Genomic DNA, 26,313 nt, shown 5'->3' on the forward strand with positions numbered 1-26,313 from the left:
CACTTGCATGGCCTTTGGCTACTGCATGATCATCAGATGCACCTTACCATCCCATGGATAGAATTCTTGTTCCCATGTTGTTAGCCTGGGAAACGTAGGGCCCATGGCTCTTAGGGTAGAGCCTGATTCCAACAACACAATCTCTGAAAGACAGACATCCAGGGCCCAGCTGGCCCAGGCCAGGCTCTGGGGAGGTGTGGCCCACTGTGTGGAAACATACAACTGGGTCAGGAAAGTGGATCCAGGCAAGACTCACATCACCAAGGACATCAGCATTAAGAGACTGCCTCCAGATGTTGGGGCCTCAGTTTGTTTTTTGAGCAATCCCAGGGAAGCAGTCACACCTGGGATTGTATCTAGTGCACTTTTTTTTTTTTTAAGTCTGCCCAGGTGCGTGGTGAGCCACTGGGGATCATGGGGAACCCACAGTAAGCTCACTGATGAGCAAGCTTGGCATTTCAAAGTGGACAAAGTGTGAAGGATCAGAGAAGAGGGCAGGTCTCCCTCTAGAACTCCAGAGTGCACAAATGACAGACCCAGTCAGAAAGGAAGGTGACGGGCATCACAGTAGATGGACAAAACAGCAAGAACCTACAGAATTGATGGGACGTATTCATTCAGGTTGCACATTCATTCACTTGTGGGGTGCCACTAGCTTCATGCCAATGATACTATTGAAACACTGGTCTCTAAAAGGAATTGGTCTTTCTTTAATGACCAAGGCAGTGGAGACCAAATGGAGCCCGGAGCTGGCTTTATGTTTCTGAATTTACACCCCTCACTGCACACATATCCATGCACTCCTGAGTATTCATGTCTATGAGCCCCCTTACACTACACATTCATGCATACGTGAACACGTGGCTGCAAATAATCACATACAAAATGCAAGTCACACACATATTCGTGCTTTTCTCCCACAGGTGAACCCAGTCAGGACTCCCAGGAGAAGCGTGCTGGCTCTAACTGGTTGATGGAAATCTTACTAGGTACATTCATCTCCTCTGAGTGATAATGACTACAGGAGACTGCCAGGCGGCTCCATTCATTCTTTATATTCTGCTTAATTACAAGACATTTCCCTGCTGTTGTAAAGGTTAGCGGGACACATGGTACACATTTAGCTAGAAGAATCTGGCAATACAAATGGCTCTCGAGTCTGCAGCATGAGTTATTGGGCTGATCTAACAGGCGACAAGGACCCATTAGGGCACAGGGAGGCCTGACCTGTCTGTCCCCAGAGTGCTAGGAAACAGGAGTTAGATTCTTTGTCCCCAGGGATTCAGATTTCCCTCCCCAAGGAGGAGTCCCTCCACTACTTTGGTCACCGTCCAGTGTCTGCCAAATGGTATCCTGCCTGCTGAGCCAGCCCTTACTCTCCCCGCTGCCCACTCATTTCTCACATCCAATTGGTTCACCCGTAGAAAATTTCTCCAACATGTATCCTTCTTCCAAGGGCCTAAACCAATTCTGCCTAAACTCATCCTCTTTTGCGTGAATTTCTTTTGTCACTCCCTCTAGCCCACGTTTTCAAAAGTCGCAGAGGGTGATCCTTGGAAACCTGAAATCCAATCTCCTTTTCATACTTGCAAATGTTGTCTGCCTGTCCTGCCGTCAATCCTTCTTGTTGCCACTGAGATGGGCTTCTGCCACAGCCTCACCACCCACCCTGAGGATGTGCTTCGATTACCCACAATGCTTTGCCACATGAGGCCAGCATTGGGAACACTGGCTACTAATTTCACTCATATTTATGCCACAGATATAAAATTGACGCAGATGCCTGCGATCTCATGTGTCAAGGTGAGGATCTAGCAGGGGCTGCCGCCATTCCTGCAGCTGTTCATTGCCAACTGGAAGGACACTGACCCTTAAGCAGAGGTGGGGAGCTTCAATGTGAAAGATGGCGTGTCTGCAGCCAGATCAACTGACTCAAGGAATAAATATAAAACTATGGACACCTGACTTGATCAGGAAGAGGCCACACTACTAGCTACTGTACTGGCATATCTTATTGCCATGCAAGGCTTAACGACGATTAGCCAAGGCGTCCATTCAGTGGAAGCCCGGCCAGGGGTGAAGCTGCATGTTGATGCTGTAATTACAAACTTTAGAAGCAGCCTAAACCTGGGACACCCCCTGGGGAGACTCTCAGCTTGCTGCCATGTCTGCAAATGGAGGCAGTATATCTGATGTCATTTCAGAGGTTGGAGACGTGTCATCATAGCCAAGGACAGAAAAACATAGAATGTTGAATGAGAAATCGAAGGCACAGAGATGGATCAACATTACAACTGTAGCTACTCATATGACACATCCAGAGTTCAGAGAGAAGAACCCTAGGATGCTTGGGATTTCCAGGGCCAGTGCGTTGTTCTCACTCTTGAAATGGCCAATGACCACAGGATGCCTCTCAGATTCGCTGGAGAGGCTTTGGAATAGGATAACAGTTGGCTTGTAGGTGATGGTGGCTCAAGCTCCTAGTTTGGGTGACATAGAAAGAATCATCAAAACTATTGCTACTGATGATCTGGTGCTATACGCTGAAGGACTTAGGGAAAGCTGGAGAAGCTATCATGAGTAACAACAATGTCAGTGACGACACTCAAATGGAGAAGCCTATGCAAGAAATCAGCGAGCCATTAGAGATCACCGCTGTGTCCACAAGGAGGGAAAATAATGAACATCTGGCAAAACTTGAGATGTGGTAGCTGTGCCCAAGATTGACAGGACAAGGGGAGAAGAAAACCAAAGGCTACAGTCACAGATGGCTGGTGCCACAGGATCTGCTATGGAAAAACAGAGGTCATTTGGGGGCCTGGGTTCATTCTGTGGATTCACTGCTCCAGCTAACAAAGAGCAAAGAATTGGCACAGAAATCACTAGAAGAGCCTCCCAAATTCTGGCAACCATTGCTAAGAAGGCAGGTGTTGAAGGATCACTGATAACTAAGAAAATTATGCAAAGTTACTCATGAGTTGCTAATGCACCATGCTTGAGATTTCTTGAATATGGCAGAAAAGAAAAACCATCGTCCCCAACTAAGGTTGTAAAAGTGTCCTGTTCGTGCATGGTTGTGCACACCTGTGATCCCAGAGGCTCAGGAGGCTGGGGCAGGAGGACTGTGAGTTGCAAGCCAGCCTCAGCAATTTAGTGAGGTGCTAAGCAACTCATGAGACTCTGTCTCTAAATAAAATACAGAAACCCAAAAAAAAAAAAAAAAAAAAAAGGGCTAGGGATGTGGCTCAGTGGTCAGTGTCCTTGGGTTCAATCCCCAGTACCAAAAAAAAAAAAAAAAGTGTTCTGAAGGATGCCATATTGGCTGGCTTCTTGGTTAGCCATAGCAGATCTTGAAGCCACTGGAATTTCTAACAAAAAGGATTCTTGCATAGTAGAGGGGCCATGAGATAGGGAATGGCCTGTTCCAGTCCCTATAGCAGGATTGTCCTTATTGGTGGCCTTCATTAACAACTTTAGAGAATTTGGCTGGAAAAAAGGACTAGAGGAAAGATATTGAAGGGATTCCCTGCAGCCATCAATTACTGGTTTCAGGGACTGAAATGCTGCGCTCTCTCTCACTGTCCTCTGTCTGGCCTGACTCAAATGTTACCACCTCCCTGTGGCCATCTCTCCAGCCCTCTCTGGAAGTCACTGTCCTCCCAAGACTTTGTTCAGGAGCGAAACCTTTACCACACTGCACGCCATGTCCTGTCTGTCTAGTCCTGGCCCAGGAGCTCAGATGTCTGCCTGCAGGGGCTGACGCAGAGCCTGGTACACAGAAGGTTCTTGATATCAGTTTGATGACTGAAAGGCGGAAAGGCCAACTGTTAAAAGGATGTGTGTTTTAAATTCATTTCCTGACAAAAGGGTGGGTCATAGGGTTTCCATATGAGGTGTTCCCCAAAAGCTCACATGTGAGACAATGCAAGAGAGTTTGGAGGTGAGACGACAGGGTTGCCAGAGGCTTGACCTAATCAGTGCATTCAGCCTCCGATGGGGATTAACTGGGTAGCTGTAGGCAGGCAGGGTGTGGCTGGAGAAGGGGCGACCTTGGGCGTGCACCTTTGGGTTATATATTTTGTCTCTGGAGAGTGGAGCTTCCTGTCCCTCTCTGTTTCCTGGTGTGATGTCCTCGGCCACTTCCCCCCTCCACACTCTTCCGCCATGCTGTCCTGCCGCCCCTCTAGCTCAGAGCAACAGAGCCGGCCATCTATGGACAGAGAATGCTGAAACTGAGGGGCCCCCAAAAAACTTCTCCTCTAAGATTGTTCTCATCAGGTCTTTTGATATCAGCAATGCAAGAGGCGGATGAAAGCACACCTGAAATCTGGGGAGCAGTGCAGGGTTTTGGGTCTCCACCTGGGTAACAGACTTATTACCTGGACTGGCATTTTGCTTTGTGGCTACCTGGCCCTGGAGACCCAAAAGCTTGGAAGTCGGCTGGAAAGAGTTTGGCAGCTCAGCAGGTCAACGGGGAGGACAGGAGAGCCAGAGCTGGGACAGGGGAGCCCCAAGGAATTGTCTCTGGCTGAAGGCTGCAGGTGAGCCCTGAGCATGAAGGCCACACCAGGTGGAAAACATAGGACCACGACGAGCCTCATGCATCTCAGTCAATTCGAACTATTTTCAAATGGGAAGTCTAGTCTGCAGGCCTTTGAGATGCCTTCCGCCCCAAGGCATTCAGAAGGCAAAGGAGACAATGGTTTTCAGTGAGGAATATCTTCTATGTCTCACTACCAAAGTTGACTTGGCAAGAGAGGCAGAGAGAGGAAGAGCAGGGTTGGGCTGGGATTGGGGTGCAGGGGAGGTGAAGCACCAGAGGACGATCATCAGGTCTGAGTGGGAGGCAACAGGCAGGTGTCTAGGGAGGAGGCGGCAGCACTAACCCTCACGCTCTCCCTGCATAAGGTTTCACCATACAGAGGAAGTCAAGGTGGTTGGTGGGGTATGATGTCAAGGGTTCTGTTTCCTGAGCACCTACTATGTGCCAGGTATTTTCCCAAGATATCCTTTTATTTTCAATAGCTCTGTGACTTAATGACACTCCCTGTGTACAGATAAGGAGGGTACTGATGGGACTATCCTCCTGCCAGGGAAGGCCCTCAGCAGGTGTGATTATCAGTCATCACTGGGTGCATCTAAGAAGGGCTCTCCTTACCATCAGTCCTTGTAGGCTTCAGGAAAAAAAAAAAAAAAAAAAAACAACCCACAAGAGCGATTAATACCCTGAGAAGGACTGGCAAGATTCCTCACCTGGAGGCAGAGAGATCAATGACATGACCTTCACGTGTCTTCCAGAACAAGAAGGAACTTTAAGGTTTCCTTGAAGAACGTGTTTTACGCTTGGGGAAGGGGTTGTGGTCTCAGCTAGAGACCAGGCCCTTCTTCCCTGAGCTGCAGACCCACAGAACAGCCCATTGACTACGAGATAGTCCCCCCAACCCTGACACCCCTATACTAAGCAAACGCTGTCCCTCATCCCTGCCCCAGACTGTCTTGATTAATAATCTTTGTAAGTCAGTGACTCAAGCCACACACCTAAGAGGCTTCCCAAGGCCCTTCTCTCCTTCATCCTCCCCCACCCTCCTGCCACCAAATCCAGTGAGTCCCAAGTCCAGCGTGGCGTATCGGGGAACGGCTCTCCTGGTCTGTCTCCCCCTCACCGTCTCCCCTCCTTCGGGTGGAACTCTGGCCCTGGACCCAGGGTTCTCAAAGACTTCTAACCGTCCTGTGATTTTCATTTTCAAGCACAGATCTTTAATGAAAAGCTCCTCATGTCACCTCTCTTGCTCAGAACTTCTGCTCACCCCTCACCTCGGACGGTGGCGGCAAGCCTGGTTTCCCCAGGATGTCCCCAACTGGACTCCACCTGGCTTTTCAGTCTCAGGCCTCAGTGACCCTCCATGGCTCACCCTTGCTCCAGGTGGCCGGCTGCCTGCAGCTGGGCAGAGCCACTCTGTGAACGGCCAGGCAGTGAAGCCATGAGCTGGAAGGCCACCACCCCACCCCGCATAATCTGGGGGATTCTTCCTGGTGGCACTGACACAGTCACAGACAAAGCGTAAATGAGCGAGCAGAGCTGTGTTCTAAGAGACCTTCTTTAGGGACACTTGAATTTGAATTTCATACAATTTTCACTTGTCATGAAATATTATTCTTTCTTTTGATTCTTTTTGACTCCTCCGCTGTTTAAAACTGGGAGACCACTCAGCATGCGGGCATCTCAGAAACAGGTGGGGGGCTGTGTTGGGGCTGGGGTCCGTGCATGCCTAAATTTTTGTGTTTCCTTAGATTTGGCCTTTTTCTGTCTCTCTGGCACCTTTTTGAGACTCACCTTTAAGACTTGGACTTTTTCTTGCTCCTGTTTTTTTTTTTTTTTTTTTTTTTGTCTTTTTACAAGTCCCCACAGTCACGCTAATTGCCCCTTTATCTCTGGTCCTAAAACTCTTAATCGACATAACTGCAGCCCTTATCACTCCGCACAGAGTCTGCAGATTGGCATCTGTGCCTCTTTAACCTGTTCTCCTTGAGAGCAGCGAGGGCCCACTAGTGTCCGTCATTCTATGCTGTCACAGGGAGCGTCACATCCTTGCTCTGGAACCCCATAGCCTAGGTGCTGACAGCAGGGGAGGGAGATTCAACTGGAAGTCAGACCCCCTGGGACCCTGTGCCACTGGGTCTGCACACAAAGTCCCCTGCGCTGTGCCTGGACTGAAAGAAGAATGGGATGTGTGCGGTTGTAGGTCATTTATCTTTTTTTTTTTTTTAAATTTAGTTTTTGTTTCCCTGAGGTAGAAAATAAATCCATCAATATAAATTAGGGTTTGGTAATTATTAGCTTGGAAGGACCATAAATCATGTGAGTCTCTAATGCCTAAAGCTGAGCCTGGGTGAAACTGACCCCAGGCTGATGCTTCTCCACCGCCCCTCCAGGTCCATCCTGCACACTCCTCCATCGCACCCTGACCTCTGAGGCTGATAGAGGGCAAAGGAGCCACTGGCAGCCCCACCGTCCTCCTGCCCCCAACTCCTCACTACCTGTTTGGTGGGCAGGTGGGAGCATGGCAAGATGGAGGGAGAGATCCCCGTGGCCCTCCTCCTGCGCTGGCCACACATTCCCCTGGCTCTAGCTCTTGCCACTGGGTCCCCTGTCCCCTCTAAGCCTAGTGGTGGCAAAGACCTGCTGTTTGGTCCTGGGTGGGGACCTTCCCATCCCTATGGGTTCCTTGAACCCCATCCTCACCTGTAAGTTGCCCCTTCCCGAAACCCTTATCAGCTAAGCCCTTAAGCACCACCCAGCCCACCATGTTCGTGCGCTGAGGGCGAAGACCCCTCCTGGGGCGGTCGCCAGTGCTTGCTAAATGCTCACGGTACCTCCTTGCACTAGGCACCAGCCATCTGGAAATCACTAGAAAAACTAGGTTCCAGGGGAGGATCACGTCTTAACACAATTATCGCATTAACCGTGTACTAATCATGTGTCATCTGTGCAGTCACCAGGCACTTCAGGTCCAGACTGACACCGCCAGGGGCCAAACTGGGGCTTTGACACCCTGAGACCTTGAACCCTCAGCACTCTCTCTAGGGCTGTTTGCTCATCTGTTAAATGGGGCACACACTGACCGCAGGAGCAACGTCATCAATGGTGACGCCCATAACCAAGGAAGCCCCTCAAACATGGGCACATGCTGATAGGAAACCCCCCGTGGGGCATGTGGGAGGGGCCTGGGTGGAGGGGCTGGGGCCTGACCTCAGTGAGGATAGGAGCGATGAAACAGGGTTCTTCAGCTTGAGGGGTGGTCCCCGCTGCAGACTTGTGAAATGAGTTTAGAGGTTATGAATTTAGCATAAAAAAATAGGAAAGAAATGTTCAGGGTCCATCACACTTAGTAAGGGTTAATTGCCCTTGGTGACATTTTCCCGTAGTTCTATGGATACGTGTATAAACTGCACTGTGGGGAAAGCATGCATTTAAATGTATGTAAATAGAAATATCATGTGCAAGCTGTGGTGGGGTGAGACAGCTCAACACAGTTAAAGAGCCAACAGTCAAACAGGGAAAGGAAGACCCTCTCCTGGGTTAACCTAGCAGATGGCCCCGTGATTCTGCAGACAAACCTGCATGCGTGTGTGAGTGAATGCAGGTTTTCCCATTCGGGGGCTGTGTGATCTCGGGCTAGTGATTTCGACCTCTGGGGTCTCCACTGGAAAAAAAAAAAGGGAACAAAACCACATACACCACTGCGCTATGGGAGGGACGTATGGGGCCACGCAAGCAAGGGTGCTTGACCCGGGGCCCTGCACACAGTAGGTATGCAATTCCTGAGGCTACCTAGTCTGCCATCGCCTGACCTCCCTTTGCCTTAACCTACTACAATGACAAACGGAGCCACCCCCAGTGCTCCCCACGCCCAGCACTTCTTTAATCAGAAGAAACTGTAACATTCAGTTCTGCTTTTTTCTCTTCTGGAAAACACGACAGAAAGATTCAGACAGGTGCTTCCCTCCCACAAAAGCCCAGCCCGGGCAGAGGACAAGCGTCTCCATGAAAGCACCACAAACCAAATGGGGTTCTTGTTTATTTTTTTAGATGTTTCAAAGGTGTCCCCTACTCCAGGCTAAGTGAATGAGGACGCTCACAAGAGGTACAGGTTCTGAAGATGACACTTCTGCCTCCAGTGACACTTTTAGCCCAGTTTCCAGCCAGAGAGCTGGAAGCTCCCCAGGGACATTGGAGAGGGGGCTCTGCTCTGCCTCAAGCCACCTCCGGGTGGGACAGAAGGCCCTGGGCTTTGGAACTCCAAGGCCTCATATAAGGCCTTAAATTGATAGATGTCCCGTAGAAATGCATTGTCAAATCTACGAAAACCACCATCAGCCTGTGACAGGTAGCAGTTAAAGGCTCAACGAGCACTCCAGGAGACCCACCCTTGGTGTTGGTAAATTTTGAGTATTCAAGGTTGGAAAGCAAGTCCTCTTCTGTCCCCCCTGCATCCCTGGGTTTCTGGATCACCTCCAGTTGCAGAGAGCTCCCTGCTTCTGGGTTAGCCCGCTCCATTTTCTCGGTGGCTCTGGGGTTAGGAACTGCGTCATTGTTGGCATAGAAATGTGTTTACCTGAAATCTCACCTGCCACTCCTGGTGTGATCTCTTGCCACCTGACAGCTCTTCCCAGATCTGAGCATGTCAGCGACAATGCTCCCTAAAGTGATTTTGCCTGTGTTTTTAATTTACTAGCTTTCTCAGTAAAATGAAGAAAGAATGGAAATGTGGGACACTCCCCAACTTTGTATGGAGGTGGGTTAAAGGTCGGTGGATAAGGTGGGGGGTCCTCTGGCTCCAAGGCAGCAATTCAGGTGGCCTTGGGGATTGGCTGAGCTTCTCAGCTCCCTTTTCCCAAGTCAGGGGACCGTACCTACCTGGCCATGTAATGCTGAGGATCAAATGAGAAGATGCCTGTCGGGGGCCTGCACTGTTTCTGGCTCCTACGTGGCATTAGTATTAAAGTCCCCATTACCCTGGCCTGAAGAGGGACAGCACGGGTTACCTTATTCAGAAAGTGTCGCTCCCTGATGCACAAGTCCCCAAGGGCAGAGGCGTGAGATGCAGAGATGAGGGGACAGTCCATGGACCCAGTTTGGGGGCAGGGTGAGGCCCAGTACAGACTGTCAGGGGGAGGAGGCCAGCGGCCCGGGCCCTGCCTACCTTGATACTGGGCGCTGAAGCCGCGCTGCCGGTGGTTGCCATCTGCTGTGAAGTGCAGCCGCAGCCAGTTCTTGCTGCTGATGACAGGAGCCGGGAGGCTGGCTCCAGTGAACCTGTGGGAACAGGACATAGCAGGTCAGGGATAGAGCCAGGCAGGATGGGGCAGGCATCCAGGAGTGGCCCTCTCCTCCTGGCCTGCCAGGCTCAGCCCAGCCCGGGAGGAGCCGCAGGCTGCTGCACAGTCCCAGGTGGCCCCCCAGGGGCCTGGGGCCTGAGGGTCTCTACCACATCTCCAAGGACTCATTTCCCCAGGGTCCCTGAGATGCCCAGAGCAGGGGACTGACCCTTCAGGCCGGGAGCAGAGGGTCAGCACTACCTCGCACATTCCACGCCCTTCCTTCTTCTGGATCTCCGTCCCTTTTCTGCCTGGAGTAAACCCCCGAGGTCTGGGACCCTCCTCCTGCATTGTCCACACACCTGAGAGGACCCCAGGGGCCCCTTCGAAGCCTTCCTCCCCCTCCTGGCTTTGAAGGCACACAGATGTCTGCTCAGATCCAGCTTCCCCTGTGTGACCTGGGACCTGCTCCTTAATCTCTCTGAAGATGAGAACAGCACCTGCCCCAGAGCCGGTGGGATGGGTGGAGACAGCGAAAGGGCAGGCGTCTGGCCCCCAGTCTGGCACACATGAGCTCACGCCCTTATTTTTGCCTTCCAGTCCTCTCTGCTGCCACAGCAACTTAATTAAATTCTCATCCAGTTCCTCGGGTGTGTGTCTCCCTGGGATCATCCCGCAAAAGGGTCCGCAGAGCCCAGGGGGAGGCAGCTCAGGTCCTGCAGGAATTTGCTGTGTGACCTTAGAGAAATCACCTAAACCCTCTGAGACTCAGGGACCTCGTCTTTAAAGTGAGGACCATCATCAAGGATCCAGTGGCTGCACCCCTGGTGGGAGCAAACTCCAGTACCACCGGCTGCTGTTTGATTCTTTGTCTTGGTCCCCACGTCAAACCTAACACTAGGCAGCTCAGGGTCCAGCAGAAAGCAGGTGGCACTGTCACAGGAGTGACTCCAGGGGTCTGATGAATGACTCAAAGATGAGGGCAGGCTGTAGAGAAACCACCAGATTGGGCACAATATCCTGGGGGACTCCTCTTCCTGGAATAGAGAGAAGAAGAAATAGCCCCAACACAGGGGACACAGGGCGACATGGCAAAACTCTGCACAGCACCCAGGTCTTCAGTGGGCTACAACAGGTGTAGGAAAACCCCATCAGGAGGGAGCAAAGAGTGAACTCACTCACTCTTTCCTCCTCAAATCTATTGCTGATGCTCCTGTTGATCTAGTCTAATTGAAAGCCACAGGGAAAAGGGGGTAATTCTGAGGTTTTCCCACAGGCCCATCTCCCCACGCATGGAGCAGGGTAGAGAAAGCCAGGGAGAGGATCTGGAGGAGCAGGAGGCAGAGGTCTGGCCAAGTGGATCTTCATAAATATGTAGTAAACAAAAGACTTCACCAAGGAGTTTCACACCCTGCAAAACTGAATTGTTACTATAATGAAAACGCTGACACACACCAAACTCTAGGAATATAACCCATAGTGCTAGGGTGAGAACTATTATAGAAACCAATTACTGTATTTCACCGGATCCCATTTAAAATAGTTTATTACAGGGTGAGTCATTTAAGTTTTCTAAGGAACCACAAATGATATTGTGGGCTTCTTTTCCCCCCCCCCCAGGCCAAATCCAATTCTATCTCAATGGCAAAGCTTGGAGGCGATTTGCAAACAGGAAGTAGAAATAGGAGAATTTTCCTGAATAATTCAGAACCAAAGGCTCTTTACTGCCAAATGGAATGAGGTGGGGTGGGGGTGGGGTGCTGGGGTCTCAAGAGCAAGGTGAGACTAATGAGGGAGATTGTAACTGGGAATCAGCAGGACTTCCCCAGCTCCTGGGACCAGGCGATGGCTTTCACCAGGTGGCTTTAACTTGAGAAACCCTGGGAGCGTCTCCCACCTCCAGTCTCTCCCACACCTTTCAGGCTCTCAGGAATTCTCCAGGGTGTTCATTTCCAAGGTCAACCTCCCAGGACCCTGAGCATCTTTCCTCTGTCCTGCCACCCCGCCCCCACTGCCTCTGCAGGCTTCCGTGCTGAGCATCCGAGAGAGTTTTCTTGACTCTGACCAAGAATCAATAGGCAGGACCCTCAGCAAACTCAGCCACCGAGATGGTGTCAGACTTTGCTCAAATTCCTGCAATAGAGAGAACCTGCCAGTGTGTGGGACGGCCTCGCGCTGAGCACTGGGAGGACGGAGGGGGTACACAGGGTGACTCCGTTCACGGGGACACTGGAAAAGACTCATGGTGGGGCAGAGAGAGGTTGGGGGTGTTGGGGGTCAGGGGAGCAGGTAGGCTGGGAGGGAGCTCAAGAGGGTCCTGGAAAGATTCCATGTCTTAAATGAAATACTAAAATATGGTAGGTACAGCTTTGTCAAAGCCCCAAAGAACTGTGTGTTTACAATGGGCAATTTTATTTTATGTAAATTATAACTTAATAGAGTTAACTGAAAATAAAGCAAAGCAAAGTGAGTCTTCAGTGGCTCTAATAACTCAGAGTAACTTAAGTTGACCTACAAGGCCTTAAAAAAAGCCAGTTGCTCTCCATTTTCCTGCCTCCTCCTCTTCTATTCTCTTTTTTCTTTAGGCTCCAGCCATGTGGGACTCCTTGCTGTTCAAGACTGGCCAGGCCTGCTCCCGCCTCAGGGCCTTTGCACATGCTGTTCCTGCTGCCTGCTACTCTTGACTTTTCTCCCAGACCTCCAGCTGCCTCACTCTCTTGTTTCCTCCAGGCCTTTGATCAAATGGCACCTTCTCAGTGGGGCCTGCCTGGTCTGACACCTGTCTGTCTCTTCATCTTGAGCGTGCACAAACACACAGGTGTGCACACACGTGCACACGGTTCTCTAGTCAAACAGAAGAGCTTGGTCCTGAAACACACGCTGCTCTTCTGAGCTTCTCTGCCTTTACCCTTGCTGCTCTGTGTGCCCTTTCCTGCTGCACCCTCTGGCTGCAGAGAGAGGTAAGGAAACTTCCTCAGGGTCACACAGCTATTCAATGGCAGAGGTGGGATTAGAACCCAGGCCAACCCACTCAAGACCCAGGTACTGAGCCACTGCATTAGAGTGTCACCTACGGGCGAACATGAAGGGAGGGCAGAGGAAGCATTTAGGCTGAATTCCTTTCTGTTCCTATTCTTTCCCTCCTTCTTCCCCACCCCACCAGGATCCTCTTTAATTTTGCTCCCTCTTAGAATCGTAATTAAAGGAGAGAAACACAAAGAGAGATTCTCCCCTTCAAACCTTTCTGTCCACATTAACTTCACTATGGGGGGCCTGGGGAATTCCAAGTTCGCCCAGTAAATTGCTGTTGCAGTACAACATAAAATGTATTTAAGCAATTACACTCAAATTTTTTTTTCTTTTTGGTAAATTGACTTCCGTTAAATGGGGCTTCATTAATGGAATCTGGCTAGGGGAGAATCAAAATAAAAGTCGCTCTCTGTTTAATGCATGTGGCTGATTAGGGAAGTGGTGGCTCTGAGTTCCTCAGCACAAAGCTCTGAGCCTTTCTCTTGCTAATGTGAAGGCTCAGGGCAGACTGCACGGGGAGCCGTCCATCTCTTCTTAGAAGCTTTTTGTGCAGTCAGGATTTGGGGGTGCTAGGAGACACTCCCCACAGGGACTCTCAAGGAATTGGAGAGAAAGGAGATCCTGGTATCCCTGGAAACAGGCAGCCTCTGGACAAGGTTCCTTCATGAACTGGCCAAACCAGGGTGTGCAAGGGCTCTGAGCTTCCTGGACATGCAGAGTCCCCAGAATCCTGTCACCTCAGATCCCAGCTGTGATGCGCCATTCTCTGTGCAGCATCCACTCCTGGGTCATTGGCATCTGGTTTCTGTGCTCCCCGAGAGCCTCCCCAGGAGATGTCCCCCAACTAAGTCATGCACACAGCCCACGTCTGACTCAGGGGTGAAGCTTCCTGAATTCTCGCGCTGAGCTCACCCACCCCTCCGTGCCTGAGGATGCTGGGGGGATGGAAGACAGGGGAGGGCGGCCCTTTCAGTGCTCCCAAGCCCTCTTCCCTTCTCACCAGCCACCAGGGTTGGACAGGACACCAGGATGCAAGCAGGGAAGCCCTTGGGTCTTGGTCAGTGGTCAGCCAAGGGCACCAAGGTCCTTATGAGACTGGTTTCTGCTCCTGCCCCTGGCCAAGCTACCTCTGCTCCCTGCAGCAAACCTTTGTCATCTCAGTGCTGACACCTGGTCTCAGCAGTGATTTCCATGATCACCTTCCGATAGCCAGGGGCCTGGGTTCTACGTGAGACGACGAGCCCTTTCCCAAGACAACCCAAGATGTTAGATGGGTTTCAGAAACTCGTGTAGACCTCTAGGAGGCCAGGCCCTAGGAGTGGGAGCCACAGCTCCCTCAGCTCTGGCCTTTGAAAAGGGCCCCTTGGCCTCCCCAGGCTCTTTCCCAGAGGCACCTGCCCGCACCTTCACGCAGGCAGCCCCTGGAGCCTGGGATCCTGATGAAGACTCAACTCCAGGCTACCTGGGGTGGACGTGGGGTTGGTCGCTGTGCTCTGGACACACTGAAGCTTCCCAGCTCTACCTGCTCTTTAGAACATCCCTCCCCGTCACCCAACCCACATCCCACCCTCCCCTGCGCCCCTAGGGCAGTTGTGGCCAGCTCTCCCCATCTGACGCCTCACAGCCCCGTGGCTTCCCACCCGGGCTGCAGAGACAGCCTCTGGCCTGCCCTCTGCTCCCAGTCACCTTCCACGCTCTGGGATGGTGTCACGATGGAAGAGTTGAGTCATTGTGCCAGAGACAATGACTTGCAAAGCTAAAAATATTTGCAGGAAAAAATGTTGCTGGCCCCACCATAGGAGCCTCACCGACGATCGAGTTAGTGAGTTAAAATTTCATTTCCAAGTACGGCATCATAAAAGTGCGAAACACAGCGTAAATGTTCCATCGTAACGTAAAATGGCTTCAACATCCATGTAATTGACAATCGTGTAACGCAGGATCGAGGCCTTTCCTCCGACCCTGGACATGGTCCGCACGGTGTCTACCTCGTGTCCATCACAACCGTAACGACATTCTCCATTTCCAGTTTTGCTCCAGGTCTTTCAGGTAGCAAATATGTATTGAGTACCTACTGTGCGCCAGGCATGGTGCTGGTCCCCAGGGAACCTTGTTCCAGACTCCCCTGTCCCTGGGGGGCTCCTCTAGCGGGGTACAGTATTGAGGAAGCAATTCTTTGCCGAGACGCTCCTGGGTGGAGTCACTCCAAAGCCTCCGATGGAGCTTTCATCGCTGCGACTAGATTCCTCTCACACTCGTATTTCATCAGTTATGTGATGTTTAATTTAAATCACATAATTACAATAACAAGTATGACTGGCACTGACAGAGCTGGCAACAAACCCAACCGATTCTCGGAAAGGGCAAGCCTCAGCTGGCGGGAGCGGGAGCGCACAGACGCTGTGGGCTGCAGCGGCGGGTGCTGGGGCGCCGTGGGCACCGTGGGCACTGGGCAGGGTGATGGGCTGAGCCTCGGGAGGGAGCGCCAGCTGGTCCCTGGAGCGGCGATGGTGGAGGGGCCGAGGCTGCTTCCTATACAGGCTTGTGAGTCGACTGCAGGAATGAACGCGGGCAGTGAGGTGCTGTCAACATCTCACGATGGTCCCCCCCCAATCAGAAGGACAAGGACCAGCGAGTCTTCAGCTCTTAGATTTGGGAAAGACTTCAGCGCCTCCAAGGCCCTGTCCCCAGCTGGGTATGAAGCCCAGCAGTCTCGACCTTGCCATGTCTCCTACAGCAAGCACTCATCTCCCTGCCACTTCTCTCTGCCCGCCTGTGCCCACCCCGCACCTCCTCTGGCTACCCCTCCTCCTTCAGGAGGACCAGCCCTATCACCCTCACCACCTCCTCAGTCCCTCGGCCTGGATTGCTCCCCATTCTCCCAGCTGCTGCTGCCCCCTCCAGGGACACTCCTCAGAGGTGGGCGCCTCCCCAGTGCAGCCGCAGAGGGGCCTGGGAAGCTCTGTGGGCAAATGTCCCTTTTCTCCCGGAAGAAACGTGATACACTCAACCAATTATCAGAGCTCCTTCCTGCTCGGGGAGCTCCAGGGAGTCCGCAGGGACCACAGCAGGTGGATGTCTGCCTTCCCCATGCCTGGCCCTCTGGAGGACATGTGTCTGCACCTGGGAGCGCGGGGGGGGACGGGGCTCCAGCTGTGTCTGCCCTGGGGACCAGGGAGGAAGTCCTGGAGGTGACTCCGTGTCACTTTCCCTCCTTTCCTAGAACGGAGGGGCGGTGGGCTTCTGGCCCAGAGGAGAGGAGGCAGCCCTGGTGTGGCAGTGACAGACGGCTTCAGGTCTGAAGGTGGGAATTGGTGGCGCCTGGTTTATGGCGCGTCCTGCCAGTGTTGCCAGCTCCTTCCTTGTTGTGTCTCTAGGTTTCCATCAGGCAGTTCACCCTCTTTTCCGAGCAATGGAAGGCTGTGAGGATCAGCCTTCCTTCCTCGACCACAGATCCTGGAAGGGGCAGCCGTTATGTGATCTTTGGGCGGAAGCTGATTGGATCAGGGTGGTCACCTGACACAAACTGAGCCAATCAGGGCCCCTGACTTGGGGTGACTTGGTGGACACAAAGGCCGAGCACTCACGTTTGATGAGGAAAGGCCCAGTGGGGCTGGCTTCCTGGGGCACTGGGGAAAGGGCCCCAGTGTCACTTCTTCCTCTTCGGTAGCTGCCTCCTCACCCTTGTGTGATGTCCTGTGGGCCTGCTCCAGCCTTCACAGCCTGGTGACCTTGAACTCTACCCTGACCCCCTCCCTTGCTCACTTCTCTGCCTCAATGGAGACTTGTCTAGTTCATGTCCTGTCTGCTCCCGACACAGAAGCAATAGGTTTAGGAAGGATAAGGGCTGAGGGCCAGGCCTCTGGAACTGGACAGTCCTGTATTTGAATCCAGGCTCCACCGTCTAACAGCTATGTGGGCATGGACGTGTGATAGGCCACCTCGAAGCCTCAGCTTCCTCTCTGTGTGATGGGGCTCCTCTAAAGACTGTGCTTCTGTCCATGTGTCCAGAACCGTGCCTGACACAGTAGGTGCCTGGTAGGTGTGAGCTGGCTTCCACCCTTGCTGAGGTCTGAGAGGAGGAGGCGGGGTCTTACCAGTCCCTTGAACCCTTCCTCCAGAGGACAAGGATTAAGCAGACCCCAGAAAAGTCTAGGGTAGACCCCAGAGAAGTGGGGACAGAACTGTGCTGGATGGAAGGTCAGCATGCTCTGTGGTACCCCGAGCAACCAGTCCCCTCTCTTAGCCCCTCCCCCAGCTCCCGCTCCCCAGCCAACCAACTTCCCCTGTTAGTGGCAGATATGACTTGGAGAAGGAGGCTGCCCTGGCAGAGAGGTGGCAGTGCATGCCCTGCAGAGGCCCCCAGAGGTGCCATTTGGGTAGCGCGTCTCATGCAGGGGGAAGGGAATGTTTGCAGATGGCTTTGGAGGGGCCGCCAGGCCAGTGTTTGCCTGGCTGTCCACTGCCATGTTCCCAGTCCTCTCTGGGCAAAGGGACTCCTGCACAGGGTGGAAAGCAGTTTAAGGTAGAGGTTAGCCCGGGGTATGGGGGGAGCCTGCCCGGCAATCTCAGCTCTGGATTTACTCTTTGGATCAGTAACAGGCCTCCTGCTTTGGGCCAAGTTTTGCTGTCCATTTAATAAGACCACAGTAGCACCGACCACAGGGCCCCTGTCAAGAGGGTAAAGGGGGAGGAGCACACAGACACTCCCAGAATAGGACCTGCCCAGAGCAAGGGCCAGACACACACATTAGTGCTGTAAGGTTCAGGGTGTGCCAGAGTTGCACACATCCCCTCCCCGTCCCTATTGGGTGTTAGCATCCACATATCAGAGAGAACATTCCATCTTGGTTTTTGGGGGGATTGGCTTATTTTATTTATTTCCATTCATTTACCAGTAAATGTCATAGTAGTATTTCATTGTGTATATATACCACATTTTCTTTATCCATTCATCTGTTGAAGGGCATCTAGTTTGGTTCCACTGCTTGGTTATTATAAATTGAGCTGCTATAAACATTAATGTGGCTGTGTCACTGTAGTTTGCTGATTTTAACTCCCTTGGATTAGACAAAGGGGGATGGAGGGAAAGGCAGGGGATAGGAACAAATTGGGCATAACTTTCCTATGTACATAGATGAACTCACCACAATGAACCTCCCCATCAGGCACCACCTCAAGACTGGGATCCCAATTAGAATAAGATAACTTCCATGAATGTGTCAAAATACACTCTACTGTTATTATATCTTAAAAGAACAAATAAGAAATCAATGCTTTGAACCAGGAGTGCCAATGCCACACGTTCCTCTCTGGGCTCACCCCTGCCATGCTCTGCTGGCCTCATTCTCTCTACGGCAGATGTGAGGCCAGGACCATGGCCATTCTCGTCCCTGACTCACCTCTCACCTCCATCATCAGAGAGAACCCGAAGATCTTAGTTCTCATTAGAGAAAGCCCGTGGAGGCCCCTGATCAGTTCAGGTGGGCGATGTGCCCATCCCTGGGGCCAATGCGTGGGTCTCAGGAGGAGCCCTGGCCTGGTGTTTCAGTTAGCTTTTTTATCACTGAGGCCAAAAGACTCAATAAGAGCCACACAGAGGAGTACAAGTTTAGATTTTGGCTCATGGTTTCAGAGCTTCAGTCCCTAGACACCGACTCCATAGCTCTGGAGCCAAAGTGAAGCAGGATTTCATGGTGGAAGGACGAGGTGGAGGGAAGCAGTCCCAACATGGAACAAGGAAGGAGAGAAGGAGAGAGAGGGAGAACTGTGTTCAGAGATGAAATATAAACCCCTAGTCATGTCCCCCCAACGGACCTACCTCCTCCAGTCACACCCTACCTGTCTATAGTTAACACTCTATTAATCCATATCAATGGATTAATCCACTGACTAGACTACAACTCTCATAATCTAATCATTTCACCTGTAAAAAATTACGGCAGTATCTCACTTCTGGAGGACACCTCCTATCCAAAGCATAACAATTGGCGTGGGGACAGTTCTCTAAAAGAAGGAATATTCTCAAAAGAAGGGAGAGATATTATGCAGGCCAGTCACAAGATGTCCACGTGGTTGGAAGAGTCAGTGGAATGGGCTGAATGATCTGGGTCCTCACATAAATCGTGGGGGTATTCCTCCTGGACTTGGCCTTGTCCTAAACCTATTCTAGACTTTGCTAGAGGTAACCAGTCTTGCCTGCCCCTCTCCATGTTGATCCAATTCCTGTGCCTGGTCATCTGTCCCATTTCCTGTCTGGCTATCCACAAGGCCGTTGGGCTGGGTGGTGACATAACACCCAGCTTTGCTCAGCCTCTGCCCTGGAGTGGATCCAGGCTCTGTGGGTACCTCTAGATGCAGGTGAAGTTCTATGGGTCAGTCTACCTGCTGGACCTGCAGCATCCCATGACCAGGAGACAAAGGGACTAGATCTTCCACGAATGAGAACCAACCAGTGTGAGGAAAGACTTGCTTCAGTCCCTTTAAATGTTTAGATTTAGGCCATTTATTCTCCTTCCACCTGTCCACTTCCTGAAGCACTTGGCCTTGTTCCATCTGGTTTCTTCCTCCCTTGGCCTCAGTGTCAGGAAGTTCCAGACTCAGTAGAGGCCAAATACATGAACTGAGGAGTCAAATAAACCCAAATTTGAAGCCACTCATTGCTGTGTGGTGTGGGACAGACACCTCTCTTTCTCTCTCTCTCAGCTTTCAGAGATGATGCTTCTAAACCATTATCACCATTTCATGGAAATACCACGGTTTCTCTTGATTATCAGTTCCTGGCATGAGGTCAATGCCAAGGAGTCTGGGTCTAACTGCTCATGGCCTTGCCCTGCCCCCGCCTGGCTTCTCATAGGCAGGAAGCCCTCAGTGTACATGTGCATCCCTACGCTGGAACCTTCAGTGTATGTGTGCATTCCTGTGCCGGAGCCCTCAGTGTACATGTGCATCCCTATGCTGCAGCCACCTCTCAAACTGCTCGTCACTGGTCATTGAAGAAGCAGCCACACTGCCCCAGCAACTCCAGAACTATTTATTGAGATGTGTGTTGCGCATGTGAGTGAATGAACTGAGCAAATATAAGAGTGAATTAATTGGTGAGCGAATGAGGGAATTAGTGACTTAATGAGTCAGCAAGTGAGTGAGGACGAGTGTGTAAAATTGAGTGGATCCTACTCTCTGCCCCCCATCTAATCCAATAAGCAATGGTGTAGATTTTTCATCTTTATTAACGTAAGCGGGGGTTAGGAATAGCACGGGAAAAATTGCAGACCACCAGCTGCACACGAAAGATAATGTGCTCATTTCCTACGCTGGCTGCTTGAGTGAATTACCACTGACGTAGGTGGTTTAAGCAACTTGAACTTACTGTCTTACACTTCTGGAGGTGAGACGTCCCAAACAGATTTATCCCTGGGCCAAGATGGAGGGGTCAGCAGGGCTCCCCCTCTGGTGGTTCAAGCTTCCAGCTTCTAGTGACCACCTTCATTCTTAGCTTCTCTTTCTCCATTTTCAAAGCCAGTTTAGGACCTTCAAGTCTCTGACTCTGATCCTCTACATCTGTCATCATGTCTTGCAGGATGGACACTCTTGCCCTCCTCTTCAGAGGACCAGGTGACAATTACAGACCCACCTGGAGAAGCCAGGCAAACCTCCCCATCTCAAGGGCCTAGATATAATCTCATCTGCAAAGTCCCTTCTGCCAAGGGAGGCAACAGGTTCACAGGTTTCCGGGATGTGGCTCATCGGCAGGTGATGATCTGACCAGCCATAGGCACCTTGCTCAAAGCGTAAGTTCAACCAGTGAGTCCCATTCCAGGAGGGAGGACAAGAAGAGGTGCCTGTCCTGGGTACTTTGGTTCTGGTTGTTGTACTTGAGCCCTAGCACTTTGCAGAGCTAAGCAATGCCTGCATGCCCTTGAATTTGAGAAATCCTTTGACCGTGGTGGGTGGGGTGCAGGGAGAGGGTGAGGGAGGCATATGCTGTTGCAACTGAGGGTCGACTCGGACCCTGAGATTCCTGGAGATGGTGGACATTAAGCGCAGCGTGGCTTAATGCTGGGTGTATATTACTATCAACTGGGAGATTTCTTTTAAAAATACTTTATTTTGAAATAAGAACAGAGTTGCAAAAATAGTATAGAAATTGTGTTTATATGTCACTTGATTCTTTTAAGACATCCTAAATAACCATATAGACTTCGTTGCTCAGAGATTGTTTTGTCCCTGAAATTGAGTTTATTCAATGTTTTTTTCAGGATTAAGAACTGGGTATGGATCTGGGGGAAGGACACCATGTGGTGAGATGTTCTATTGTGATATCAGAGAAAGTGGGGGTGTGGTGATATCAGGGTGTCCCGTTACTACCACCCTCCCCTTCGACCAGTTGGCTGAGGTGGTGCCTCTTAGCTTCCCCCATTCTGAAGTCACTGTCCTTTTCCAGCCTATGCTGCAGGGGACAGGCAGGCCAGCTGCTTTTACTCCCATCATTTAAATCTGGGCTTTATCATCCACCTCACTACTTCCTACAGACACAGTTGTAAAAGGATTAGTCTTGACCACATTATCTGCTGTAAGGGCAGAGCTAGAGAATTTGAATTCATCTCTGTCTGGCTCCAAGGGCCATGCTAGTCCACTTTGTGGAACTGCCACCAAGGAAAGGGGTGCTCACGGTCTCCAAGGGGACTTGCCCAGGCAGAATTTTTCCATTAGTAGGTCATGAAATCAGTCTGTGGATTGTATTGCAAATAACAAAAGAAGGTAGCGGAGACTAATAGACTAGAAAATGAGAGTCTATCACACATGTAGTAAGTAGAGTTTGGTACAAGTTATTGTTTGTGTGACCTCCGTGCTTAGCTGCCTTTATCTTTACACTGAGGATAAAAATAGCAGCCCACAGGGTTGTTATAAGAATTAAATGAATTGATACACATACCATAATCACATAGTAAGCATTAAATACACAATAAGCATATATATAAATGATTCATGATGTAAAATGCATTTCTTATCAGACTACAACTGAAATGTTTGGAAATACTAAACTCACATCTCTGGGCAAGGGGTCAGCAGATTTGTGACCTCCAGCCTACAGCCTGTTTATGTAAATATAGTTTTATTGGCACATAGTCACAGTCATTTGTATTGTCTATGGTGACTTTTGAGCCACCATGGCAGATTGAGTACTTGCAACAGAAACTCTAGAGCTCATAAAACTTAATGTATTTACTGTCTGCCCCTCTAGATCACTGTGCCTGCCTGGGGGTCATCTCATAACACACATGTTCCTCCAGAAGGCAACCGGTAAAGTGCTCTCTTATGATAAAGGTAGTTCACACTTATTCAGGGGTCATCATGCTCCAGACACCTAAGTGGTTTGTCAGAAGGACAACACACAACGGTCCCACTACCAGCCAGATCCAAGCAAGTAGGGGGTCTGTAAGGAGGAGAAGGGGGTCTGGCTGGAGGGGGCCCTTAGGGACACTTGCTTTGAATCTCCAGACATAGGGTGAAGAGAGGACCCAAGAGGGGCCAGAAATGAGGGGGAACATTAGGTATTGGGCTAAGAATGGAGACACGGGATAGGTGGAGCTTGAGGAGATTAGCGGAGCTTGAGAGGATTCGTGGAGCTTGAGGGGATCTTGTGGGGAGGGATGACAAAAGTACTTAATGACAGGTGACGATCACTGGCTCTTCTGATGAAGGTGTAGGAGCACTGGGCTTAAGACTGGAAATGTGAATCCACGGGATAAGTTGGATATTAGACAGCTTGAGTTTGGCTGCCGAGGGAGTGCACATAATCACCTGAGCAGGACTCTCCCATTTTGGTTTTAGAGGGGGCTTTCCCCCCGTGGGCAATAGTAAACAAGTTGACCAGGTGTTAAGGAGGTAGGGGTTTTGAAAGAGACTGGGGTCAGGAAGGAGCCAGTCTTGATAGCTTCAGAGTTCAGAGCGTGGATGGAAGAGGAGGGCAGGGCATAGGTTTCTGGGATGGGTAGGGGTTCTGTAGGCAGTCCGGGCAAGGCTGTAATGCACAATAAAGCCAAGGGGAGCACCTTTACCCAGTCCAGGCTTAATTCCATGGTGAGCTTGGTAAGGGTCTAAGGGACTGATTGGTCCTTTCAACCTTTCTGGAAGCCTGGGGGTGGTAAGGGCAATGGAAATGCCAAGGGAGTGATAGCGTGTGAGCCAGTCCCTGAGTTATCTGCCAGGTGAATTCTGGGCCATTGTCTGATTGGATAGAAGTAGGCATCCCGAAATGGGGGATTATGTGAGTAAGCAACAGATCAACTACCGTAGAGGCCCATTTGTTAGAAGTGGGAAAGGCTTCAACCCATCCCGAAAAAGTATCTACCAATACAAGAAGATAAAAATGTTTTTTACTCGGGGCATGTTGGTGAAATCAATCTGCCAGTCTGCAGCCAGGATATGACCGCAGGCCTGATGAGAAGGGAAAGGTTTAGGTTTTAATGGAGTATTGGTATTGGTTCTCTGGCAGATCTGACAAGCAGAAGTGATCTGTTGTAGGAGGGTCTTATGGTGTGGGGAAAGGGTGAAAAAGGAGTGAAGGAAAGTAGTGAGACTCTGGACTAGAATGGAATAGAGAGTGAAGAAACTGGAAGAGTTGTTGGGGATCTTTGGGCCGATCCCCGGTGGTAATGAAGAGTAGCGGAGAGGAGGTAAAGCTCTGTAGGGCGGCTGGTCAAGCAACTTGATCGGCCTTGGAATTCCCCATAGTATTAAGGGAGGTGTCAGTTTGGTGGGCCTTGCAAAGGATTATTCCCAGTTGGGAAGGCAGCCTGGAGTGTGGGAGATCAGGATATGGAAGACATATTATATAGGGAGAGGTTTTTTTTCCCTCTGCTAGCTCGCATGCCCTTGTGGCAGCTATGAGTTCAGCTTGTTGTTGGTGGTATTGGGTGGGAGAGGTTTTGCTTCTATGATGGATGAGAGGGAAATGACAGCATACCCCGCCACTTTAACACCTTTGTGTATAAGAGGGCAGGGGTCCCTCAGAAATGGTAGTAGGGCAGGGTAAAATCGTCTCTAATATCTCCAGGCATCTGTGGACAGGATCTTGTGAGGGAGAAGATGGGAGGAGGGAGGCAGGGTCAAGGAATGAGACAAGGAGGGGTAGAATCCTGGAAGGAGGAAGTGACTGTAGCCCCTTGTAAGTGAGAAAATCCTTTAGATGGTGAGGAGATGAGATGGTTAGTGGGGAGCCAAAGGTAAGCTTGTGTGCTTCTTTCTGGAGGTCATGGGCTGCTGCTAGGGCTCTGAGGCATGGGGGCCAGCCCCTAACGGTGGGGTTGAGCTGTTTGGATAGGTAGGCCACTGGTACAAATGTGGGGCCATATTCCTGACTCAGAATGCCCAGACTTTGTCCCTGTTTCTCATGTACATAGAGGGTGAAGGGTTGGGAGAAGTCGGGGAGATGCAGGGTGGGTGCCCAGTGGAGGGCCTTTTTAAAGAGCTTCCCTACCGCTGAGAGTAGGGGTTCATCTTGGGGGTCCTTGGCCAGATTATATAGTGGCCTGGTGAGGAGGGAGAAATTCCAGGCCCTGAAGTACCCATGCAAACCAAGAAGGAGAGTATGTCATCTTTGGTCTTATTGTGTAGGTATAGACACAATTGTGTAGGTATAGACACAATCAACTGTTTTCTGTCAACTGCAATGGCCTTTTCCCCTTGAGAAATATGAGACCTCTTTACATGCTATTTGGGCCTTTTGTGGAGAGGCCCGATATCCCTTTAAGGCCAAGAAAGTAGGAGAACTGTGTCATCTGTTGAGCTCCCCTTGGATGGGCTAGAAGAATTTGTAGAAGTTTGCAAGAGGTGCAGAGAGCAGGATTGGATCGGAGCAAGAAGAAAGCCTGGACATAAGCCATCTCTACCCATTTAATTGTAGCCATCCCTTAGAATGGAGGGATCCAGGGACCCAAAAAGGGGCCATCTGCTTTGGTTGTCTAAGGGATAAATGGGCCAGACCTGGGTGCTATATTTGATCAAGAGGCATTATAGGGGAGAGTCGACCAGCAGAGAGGACACATTAGCCATGTAAGGAGGAGGGAAGAGGATGCAGAGAAGGAGGAAACTGATTTATTGGCAAAAGGGGAGTCCCCGCTAGAATCAAAAAATCAGGAGTGCCTAAGTGGCAGGGTCGAGCTGCAGTGATTGATCATCACCGAATCCTGACAGTTGAAGCTCTTGTCCTGAATGGAGCCCAAGCCATGGGAGACCTTGGCTTTTTGGGACCCCTTCTGAAGAGGCTGGATACTTCCAGGGCTGGAAAGAGGGGAGAGGCAGGGCAAGAGAGAGGAAGGGGAGGGTAAGTGTCTCTCTAGCAGCCGAATCTTAAAGGTGAAAGGACTAGGACTTTAGGAATTTGCCAAGGGAGGTGGTGGGGTGCTTTCCTCCCTGCAGGTGGCCAAAGAGATTTGCTGGACGATAATCAACATATTGCAAGAGGGTAGATTCGGGGCACTGGGGGTGAAAAGATTGGAGGTCGGGGCCAAGGTTTGTCCAAAGAGGCGTGGACTATCTTGAAAGCCCTGAGGAAGAACAGTCCAGGTTCGAGAATGTCTGGTGGTGGGATCTGTCCAGGTAAAGGCAAAAAGATCTTGTGATTTGGGGGCAAGAGGAATGGAGAAGAAAGCATCCTTTAAATCAAATCTATGACCGAGAAGTGAGTGGCAGTGTGGGGGATCTGAGACAGCAGGGTGTTTGGGCTGGGAATCAAAGGATATATGGGCCCAAGAGAGGTGTTGATGAGACGTAGGTCCTGAACAAAGTGACAGGAGCTGTTGGGTTTTTCTACTGCTAGTATAGGAGTATTGTAAGGGGAATGAGCAGGACGGAGATACCTCTTGCTAAGAAGGTCCTGAATAATAGGTTGTAGGCCCAGAAGAGCTTTTGTGGACAGGGGTATTGAGCCTGACTGGGGAAGGTATTAGGATCTTTACTGGTGGGCAGGAAACGGTGGAGGGGGTGTGGGTATCCCATACAATCAGGTCAACCAGGTTCGTAGGAAAGGGGTCCTATGGTGTGTTTCATGTCAGCCTCACAAGTGGAGCAGAATGGCCAGTCTTCTGCCAAAAGGGCCAGAAAAGATGAACAGGCCAATTCTGGGGCCTGACTGATGCCAGGAGCCCAGATGTTGATTGCTGTATTGAATTTAGAGAAAATACCTCGACCGAGCAAAGGAACTGAACATTGGGGCATAACTAGGAACATCCGAGAGAATGGGAAGTTGTCTATGGAACAGGGCAATAGGGGAGGAGTCTTTCTTGGATAGATGGTCTTTCCTCCTCCCCTGACAATAGGAGAGGTGGACGGCACTGTTTGCCCCTAGAATTCTGTCAGGACTGAGAAGGTAGCTCCAGTGTCAAGGAGAAAGTCAACCTTGCACCTATCCACCTGAATCCGCACTCTGGGTCCCTGTCTATTGATCATTATGGCCAGGGA

At 50.8% G+C, this 26,313-nt stretch overlaps 1 protein-coding gene across 6 annotated transcripts in view; it reads right to left on the reverse strand.

Annotated features, from left to right (window-relative positions):
- Positions 1–26,313, reverse strand: part of Csmd2 (CUB and Sushi multiple domains 2) — a 542,274-nt gene that overhangs the window by 273,808 nt on the left and 242,153 nt on the right. For all 6 annotated transcript variants that reach the window (XM_078025879.1, XM_078025878.1, XM_078025877.1 and 3 more), the window contains exon 6: positions 9,705–9,817. In XM_078025879.1, coding sequence (XP_077882005.1) covers positions 9,705–9,817 — 113 coding nt within the window. The remainder of the gene's footprint in view (positions 1–9,704; positions 9,818–26,313) is intronic.

The sequence above is a fragment of the Ictidomys tridecemlineatus genome, chromosome 11, assembly GCF_052094955.1.
Source record: "Ictidomys tridecemlineatus isolate mIctTri1 chromosome 11, mIctTri1.hap1, whole genome shotgun sequence".
Taxonomy (NCBI): domain Eukaryota; kingdom Metazoa; phylum Chordata; class Mammalia; order Rodentia; family Sciuridae; genus Ictidomys; species Ictidomys tridecemlineatus.